This window comes from Dictyostelium purpureum (assembly GCF_000190715.1).
Source record: "Dictyostelium purpureum unplaced genomic scaffold DICPUscaffold_663, whole genome shotgun sequence".
Lineage (NCBI taxonomy): Eukaryota > Evosea > Eumycetozoa > Dictyosteliales > Dictyosteliaceae > Dictyostelium > Dictyostelium purpureum.
In genome coordinates, this window is record NW_003519995.1 from 1 (window position 1) to 9,343 (window position 9,343).

The 9,343-nt window shown below is 25.0% G+C and overlaps 2 protein-coding genes across 2 annotated transcripts; one reads left to right on the top strand and one right to left on the bottom strand.

Moving 5' to 3' along the window:
• Window positions 1-1,309: 1,309 nt before the first annotated feature.
• On the top strand, window positions 1,310-5,338 carry DICPUDRAFT_90890 (uncharacterized protein; the record flags this gene model as incomplete). Its single annotated transcript, XM_003294867.1, has 7 exons — window positions 1,310-1,510; window positions 1,583-2,390; window positions 2,445-2,507; window positions 2,564-2,610; window positions 2,654-3,739; window positions 3,809-3,913; window positions 4,022-5,338. The coding sequence occupies 7 exons, from the start codon at window positions 1,310-1,312 to the stop codon at window positions 5,336-5,338; spliced, it is 3,627 nt and encodes a 1,208-aa protein (XP_003294915.1).
• An 82-nt stretch (window positions 5,339-5,420) lies between these two features.
• Window positions 5,421-9,023, bottom strand: DICPUDRAFT_100101 (uncharacterized protein). The gene is made up of 2 exons (XM_003294868.1): window positions 8,223-9,023; window positions 5,421-8,101 (listed from the first exon to the last, which is right to left on the bottom strand). Exons 1-2 carry the CDS (start codon window positions 8,278-8,280, stop codon window positions 5,577-5,579), a joined length of 2,583 nt encoding a protein of 860 aa, XP_003294916.1. The 5' UTR covers window positions 8,281-9,023; the 3' UTR covers window positions 5,421-5,576.
• Between the last annotated feature and the right edge of the window lie 320 nt (window positions 9,024-9,343).

Consider the following 9,343-nt stretch of genomic DNA (forward strand, 5'->3'; position numbering starts at 1 on the left):
ATTAATTTACTTAACAAAAAAAATAATTATAATAAAAATAAATAAAATTTTTTTTTTATATATTTTTAATAATTATTTGTTGCGGAATATAATTGTATTTCTAAACTAAAATGTTTTTTTAATAATTTTAAGGATATTATAATATTAGTGCGATAAAAGATATTTTTTATTCTTTTTTTTTTTATTATTTTTTTTTATTATTTTTTTTTATTTAATTTTTTTTTAATTTTTTTTATTATTAAATATACTAATTATTAATATTTTTTTAATTTTATTTTAAATTTCTTTTTTTAGACTATAAATTATTTATTTGCAAATTTTGTAGTTGAAATTTTTTGATTCGTAATTTAAAAAAAAAAAAAAAAAAAAAACAAAAAAAAAATAATTTCTAAAAAAAGTAAAAAGAATACTAATATTTAAAATTTTGATTTAATTTTATTATTAAAACAATTCTATTGCACAAAATGATCCTTTTGGAACTTCATAATCAAAAAAAAAAACACCAAATACAATAATTTATTTTATTTCTATTTTTTATTTTTTTTATTTCTATTACACTATTTATAGTTCGAAAAAAGAAATTATATTTAATTAAATTTAAATATATAAAGTCCAATATGAGCGAAAATAAAATACATACCTATTGAACCCTTATTTTTATTATTTAATTTTTTTATTTTATCTAGATTACATTACGTGTGAATAGATCTATTCTTTTTTAATTATTTTCTTTTTTTTTTTATGGGGACAATTTTCTTTTAATATTTTTTTAAAAAAGTTAACAACATCAATAAATCAAAACAAAAGAAAACTTAAATAAATTAAACAAAACATAAAATAAAACACAAAAAAAAAAATAATGCATTTATTCTTTAAACTATATTTGGTGTTTGTTTTTTTAAATATTATATTTTATTTTTATTTATTTTATTTATTAATTTTTAATAATTTAGATACCATAATGTTAAAATCATTCAACAACTACATTCATCATTATTTTAATTTGGGCAAAAGCAACTTCATTTTGGAACTAATCAAAGAAAAAAATGAAAACATTTGCTTCATTTTCTAAATAGCGCTAAATTAATTATTTCTACGAAAAAATTTAAAATATAAAAAAAATATTTTTAATTTAATTTTTTTCATTTTTTTTTTTTTTTTTTTTTTTTTAATTATAATAAATTTAAACTTTTTTTTTTTTCATTTTTTTTTTTTTTTTAAAATTTTTTTAATAATTATATAAATATATAAATATATAAATATATTATTGTATAAATAAAATCAAATATAAATAATTGTTTTCTTTATGATGGTGGGATCTCAATTACAATTACAACCACAACAACCCATTTTTTCAAATTTAAGATTTTATCTACAAGAATCATTTGTTTCAAAAAACTCTCAACAGGCAGAGCAATTAACAAGGGTAATCAATAAGCATGGTGGCAAAAGATTGTTTTCATCTTCTTCAGAAGGTGCATTAATATATTTGTTTAATGATTTTACAACAGTAGGTGTTATATTCCATTATAATATTATAAAAAAAATACTTTTATACTAATAAATAATTGTAATTTAATAGCAAGAGTTTGAAGTAGCAAAAAATCAAGGACACCCAATTATAGGTATTAAATATTTAGTCGAATGTGCACAGAAAAACAGACCAATTAATTTTGATATGCTAGAACAACATCCAATCTATTCAGATTGTTTATTTGGCGTTGTAGTTTCAACATTTGGGTTCACATCCGAAGCCAATCAAGAAATAGTTAACATAGTACAGTATTTAAGTGGAGAGTATGCACAAAAGCTTTCAACTCGAGTCACACATTTAATAGTTAATACAGAGTATGATCCATCTCATTCCAAAACTATTGAGTTGGCCAGAAATAATAATATTCCTCTGGTTATTCCTGCATGGGTTAGTCAATGTTTTCAAGATTCAATAATCCATGATTATAGACAATTCTCTGCTGTTTTTTATAATTGTATTATTTGTACAAGTGGCTTTCAAAATACAGAGAAAAAAGAAATTAAAGAAGGTATAACATGCAGAGGAGGCACTATTTCGGGTGATTATAATGCAGAAGTTCAAATCTTAATTACAAATTCATCAAATAGCGACAAATATGCAGCAGCAAAAGCAAATAATATTCCAATTGTTTCATTTGAATGGTACAAAGATTGTATCAATACTGGTTTATTTAGAGATTTTAGTATTTATTCAATAAACAATGGTATCATTCAAACTCTGCCATATCAACCACAATCTAAACAACAACTCTACCTGCAACAACAACCACTACAACAGCAACAGCAACAACAACAATTATATCAACCATTTCAAACACCCCCAAGTTTACAAAGACAGCTTTCGCAATCACAACAAAGTTTTAGAAACCAACCATCACATGGTTCCATAGATCCTTCAATGGTTGGCACAGGAGTCCCAGAAAATAAATACAAACCAACTCCAATGCCAAGTACAACTCAAATATCAAAATATAGTCAAAATACACCTTATAGCCAACATCACTCACAGCAATCTTTACAATATCAACAGCAATACCAACAGCAATATCAACAACAACAACAAATTTTACCATACCAGTCTATGCCATTACAAAGAATACCAACCCAAATTCAACAACAGCAACAGCAACATTACCAACAACAACAAAATCAATTTCATAATAATAACGAATTTAATAATAGTGATAGTAGTAACAATCAAATTATATTACATTCAAGTTCAATGGAAAATGAATTAGCCAAAAAACAACAAGAATTATTTTATGGTAAAAATATTTTAATTAAAGGGTTCCCCGAAGAAGAGCTAAATCAAGTTATACTCCATGTATCAAAATATGCTCAAGTTATTGACGAGCATAGTATCCCAAGCGAATGGACCTCCACAAATATGGATATTCATTACATTATGGCTCCTCACGAAAAAAATATCAATTTAAATGAAGGTTGTTCCGGAATACCGGTTGTTACTACCGATTGGTTTGATAGATGCATAAATTCTTGTCAAATTATAGATCCAAACGAAGCTCCAATCTATTCACCATTACCAAATTTATCTGTATTCAAAGGTTTAAAGATTACCTCCGAAGGATTCTCCGAAAATGAAGAGCGTCCAATTAGAGCCACTGCTAAACTCTTGGGGGCAACATATTTGGGTAAAAAATTTGGCAAAGGAACAACTCATTTAGTCTGCTCTTCTAGAGGTGAATCTTATACATTGTCATTGGGTAAAAAAATTCCGGTTGTAACTGTTGATTGGTTGTTCGAATCTGCGCGTGCAGGCAGAAGATTGGATGAAACAAATTTCTCATTAAATAAATTAATATCAAATGGTACAGAAAATGATTTTAGTATAATAACAAATAACAACAACGACAAAAATGACAACGACAAAAATGACAACGACAATAGTAATAATAACTCAATTAATATTTTTAAAGGTTTTACAATATTTATTTCAAGTAAAATCATTCACTCAGCCGAAAAATATATTAAATATATTGAATATTTGGGTGGTGAGTATACTTTATCAGCATTTGATAAAATAACTCACTATATCACAAATGAATATGACCATCTCGAAACTCAAAATTTTATTGATGCAAATTTCGTTCAAGTATCCCCAAAATGGTTAGAAAGTTGTTGGGGCTCAAAATCTTTATTATCCGAGAATGATTTTCAACCTTTAAAAATCGTAAACGAGGAAGATGTAAGTTTTAATTTGGTTTTAAAAAAGTGTATTTTATAAATTTTTTTATTAATTATATTTCTTTTTTAGTCACTTCCAACTATTCAATCTTTAGCTAAAACACCATCACAATTATTCAATGCCAACTCGACCCAAGAAAAAATTATTAAAACAAACACAATTACCACAACAATAGTTCAAGAACAAACTAAGGATCAAACTATGACATTAGAGAATTCAAATGAACCATCAACAAAAGATTTAGAAAATGATATTAAAATGGACGGAACTGGCAATAACGAGGAGGATATTATGGTTGAAGATAATATAGCTTTAAATAGTTCATCTGCATCATCAAAAGGTTTTGATAAAATTTTTAAAGCTTTATCAACTTTACCAGTACATAATAAACAACCCCATTCAAAGATTGGAATTAATAAAAACCGTATCGAGTATTATAATCAAAATAAACTTTCAATTGTTCCAAAGATCAATAAGCCATCATTAAATATTTCATCACTTATCGATTGGGAGAAATCTGAAAGAGATGACTCAGACTCAGACTCAGAACCAATGAAGATAGATGATGACTCTGTTTCAAGTACTAGTTTTAATAGTGTAAGCTTAAACAACTCTGTGGCAATTAGTAATAACGGTGATTTTATTTCAGATCCAGAAGAAGATAGTTCCCAAAATCTCTTTAAAGAATATCAAGCATCACTCGAAACTAGCTCTCAAATGATTACTTATGGAAATGAAACGGAAATATTAAGGAAGAAAAAGCTTTTGGAATCTTATTATTCAACTTCAGGGCAGAGCTCTTCAAAACATCCACCCTCATCGACACTTTCATCAAATTTAAACAAAGGAAATGACAGTGTGGCAGAAAATATTTTAAATATGTTAACTAAACCAACTCAACATGAAACCAATGAAACTTTAAATAAAGGACCTTCTGCAATAAAATCAACAATGATTTTTGTTTTATCTGGTTTTGCTGATAGTGACGAATTGGCAAGATATACAGCCATGCTTTTAAGATTTGGTGGCTTTTTAGAAAGTAGTATAAATAAAGATGTTACTCATGTCATAACCAAACAACCATCAAGAAGTGAAAAAGTTATGGGTGGTTCAGCTGCAGGGTCGTGGATACTTAAACCATCATTTTTAGTTGTATCAAATGAAAAAGGAGTTCTTGAAAAAGAAGTGGATCATCAATGGAATGAAGAGTCATACTGTGGTGATCCTAAAATCGATTTGTGGATTAACTCCTCACTAAAATGTCAAAGGATAGTTGCTCAAAATGGCAGAAAGATTTTCGATCTTGCTAGAATCGCATTTAGTTCAAAAAATATCCATACCTTTGAAGCATGGAAAAAGATTCTTTCTTGTGGCAATGCTGAATTGTTTGAAGTTGGTGCTATCAAAAGTCTCGACGAGCTCAAGGATAAACGTATTACTCACTATATATATTTCAATACAAAAGAAACCGATCCTATATATAATTTAATAGATAAAAACCCAAGTGCTGGTATTCAAGTTTTATTAACAAATACTATTACAAAACATTTAAACAATGGAGAATATCTTATACCATTAAAAAAAAAAAAAAAAAGTTAAAATAATCTAACTTTGTAAATAATTAAAAAATCAATGTATATAAAAATAGAAATAATAAAAAGATTACAATTTTTTTTTTTTTAGTTTTTTTAAATATATATTTAAATAATATACAATGTGTATAAAATATTAAATTATATATTTGCTGTTTATTTTAAAATAAAAAGAATTAGTTTATTAAAAAAAAAAAAGTTTTATGTATTTTTTAGTTTTTTTAGTTTTTTTTATCACTATATATTTAAAAATTACAACCATATTCATCTATAAGGCCTGAGCAATTATATGATGTTCTATATGAGTATTCAAATGAGGATGGACTTGTTCCTCCACTCTTTGGGGATCTTGAAAGACTATTTCTTCTTTTGTATATATTGTTATTGTAAGATAATTCTTCAAAATCATTTAAATACTGTTCTGGTTGTTGTGGTTGTGGTTGTTGTTGTGGTTGTTGATATAGGGGTTGTGAATATTGTTTAGATTGTTGGTTTGAATAGTTTTTATAGTGTTGTTGTAGTTGTTGTGGTTGTTGTTGTTGTTGTTGTTGTTGTGGTTGTTGATAACCAACAGGAGTAAATCTAATATTACCACCTGAAGTTCTAATCTCTCTATATGTGTTTAGTTTATTAATTTTGGTGGCATCATAAGAAAAAGTACTTAAAGACTTTAACTCGACGGATAGGTTTCCTATTAAATTTGTTGATAGTTTACCAATTATATTACCACTTAGTATTGTACAATTTTGAATATATTTTTGAGATTGGAAAAATAATGAAGTTGGTGATAAAAATGGATCAGAGTCATTGATGTCTCTAAGGTCAACGTTAAAGTTTGAGGATGTTGGATGGCTTTGAGTTAAAGAGAATTGTTTACAAGATAGGACATCAATGAGAATGGTTCTAAGAGAGTCACAAAAGTCTAATTCAATGACAGAGACATGACCAGCTTTTAAATAAAGGGTTTCTAGGGATGTGGACTCTGATGCTTTAAGCTCTTTAAGTTTTGGACAATCTAATACAACCGATGATATCCCGTGCCAAGCTTCAATATCGATCTTTTTAATTGTTTGAGAAGCAATACGAAGATTTTCAACACCCTCCAAGTATCCATGAAACTCGGTTAAGCTTGGCAAGCTATCTATTATTTGTTCTAATGATTCTTCTTCGATATCTCTGCACTCGAATAAGGAAATGGATTTGCATTGAATGGCTTCTAATGAAAGCTTACCAGTACAGCTTTCCATAGAAAATGATTCCAAATTAGGAGCATTAATAACAGTTGATTGTAGACTTTCGCAACCTTCTAATGAAATTTCTAAAAGTGAAAAAGAGCTAATTTCAATTGATTGGAGCATTGGCAAGCATGATAGACTAAGATACTTTAAGGAGTCACAGGTAAACTTTAGCTCAGTAATTAAAGTGTTCCTATAGAGAACCATTCTTTCTATAATTGAGTTTTGATTTAAAAAGGCTTTAATTAAAAATTCATTTGAAACATTGCAGTTCATCAATTCTAATTCTTTTAATAGTTTGAATTTTAATAAGGATGAATATGGGTTTTCTATTTTCTTTTTTATTGATATATTTTGCTTTTCTTCTTGTTCTGATTCTATTTCCATTTCTTGTTCGTCTTGTGTTGGTGTTTCATTTTCATCTAAAATTTGTGGTAGAACTATGGTTTCACTTGGGTCATTTATTATATTTGAGAGTTCTTTGTGGTTATTAAAATTTGGAAGTAATGAAAATTTCAAACTTTTTAAATTTGGTACATTGGAGGCAATATTTGTTAATGCTACTGGGGATATAGTGGATTTTGGTGTCCATGGCTGGTCTAATCTTTTTATAAATTCTTGGTTAGCATGACCAGATGCCATCAAGGCGAGTGTATCCAGGTTTTTCATTATAGACAATGCTTTCTTTATACCTTCGTCATTGATTAATAATGTATTGAAACTAAGTACATTGATATATTTACAGTTTTTGGCTATCTTTATCATTTGTTCACTTGTTAATGGCAAAATGAGATCTAAACTTTTTAAATTTATACAATTTGATAAATGTTCACTTATAGTTTTAGTAAAATTAACAATATTACAGTTGTGAATATTACTTCTGTTATTATATACATTATTTATATTATTTAATCTATTACTATTTAGCATTGTAGTAGTACTGGTTGTAGATGTAGTTGTAGTAGTTGTTGTACTTATATTACTATTACTATTATTACTATTGTTATTAGATTGTGAAATATTAATATTTCCATTGTATATTGATTCTCTAATCATCCTTCTATTACTATTATTGCTATTAAAATTACTATTATTACCTCCATTTACTTGACTATTGATATTGTTGTGGTTGTTATTATGATTATTATTTTTATTTGAAAATGTTGAAGAGATTGAAAAATTATGTAAACCTTTACCAAAGCCTTTATCAAAGAAAGAGACTACACTATCACATTTTGGGGTAAAGGTTGAAGGCTTTTTTTCAAAGATGGTAATTGATAAATCTCTCCATAATGAAATTTGATTATTAATTAAAACATTAAGCCAATATTTGCAAACATATACCAATGGTGTTGTAAACGGGTCACACATTCCAAAAATTTTTACGATTAATTCTACTGATAATAAATTATTAAAATAACATTGACTACCAATATCCTCAAATGCTACATCTTTACAAAAACTTTGTTGTGGTAATAAATTATCTGTTTTTAATTTTTTATTAAATCTTTCTTCACTATCCATAAATCCATTTTCTAATTTAAAAATTTTAAATTAAATAAAAAAAGGAAATATTAACAAATTTTATTTTTAAGAAAAAAAAAAAAAAAAAGAACTAAAAAAGAATAAAAAAAAGAAAAAGACTTTTAAACTTACTTCTTTTGTTACAACAATCTTCTGTTTTATTACTATTGGGTGGTGTTGTTGTTTCCATTGTAAAAAAAATTCATTGGTGATTATAATTGTGCTTTTATATAAATTACTTATATAGTTTTTATGACCACAATTATTATTGAGTATTTAAAATAAACTTTATTTTCTTATATTATTTATTTCTTTTAAAATTTTTATTTTTTGTTTTTGTTATTATTATTATTATTTTTGAATTATGTACACAGGATGAATATTATAGATAAAATAAATAAATAAATATAAATAAATAAATAAATAAATAAATAAAATAAATAAATAAAAAAATATGATATGTAATAAATTATATAGCTAAATATATATATATATTACTGATTCCTAATTATTTCTTTTTTTTTGTTATATGTTGGTTGTTGTTGATTATTGTTGATTATTGTTGATTATTGTTGATTATTGTTGATTATTGTTGATTATTGCTTATTATTTAATATATATATATAAAATATATATAAAATATATATTTATAAAACTATATAAATTATTGTTCTTTGTGCAAAATATTAAAAACAAAAAAATAAAATTATTATGTATATTTTTTATTTAAATAAAAAAAAAGAAATTAAAAATAAAATAAAAATGTCTGTGGGTGAAAGTGTATGTATTATGTATGTATATATACTATGCTATTATTTATGCTGTATTTTATTATTATTATTATTATTATTATTATTATTTTTATTATTATTATTTTAATTATCAATCATTAGTTATTAAAAAAAAAAATAATTTAAAAAATAATTTAAAATTAAAAAAAATAAAAAATAAAAAATTAAAATTTTTTTTTTTTTTTAAAATATTTTTTTATTTATAATATTATTTTATTTCAACCCCACATCCATTTTAAAAAAACATGCACACAAACACACACTACTCCACTCAACCACACCACCCCTCTTTCTTATCACCAAGCTCATAAAAAAAAAAAATTTTAAAAAATTTTTAAAAAAGTATTATTAAAATGATATATAAAAGTGTACATATAAATTTTATTAGAGTTTAAAAAAAAATGTTGTGTATATGTGGAAAAAGTGGGTGAACTTCATAAATAAATAAAAAAAAAAAAGTGT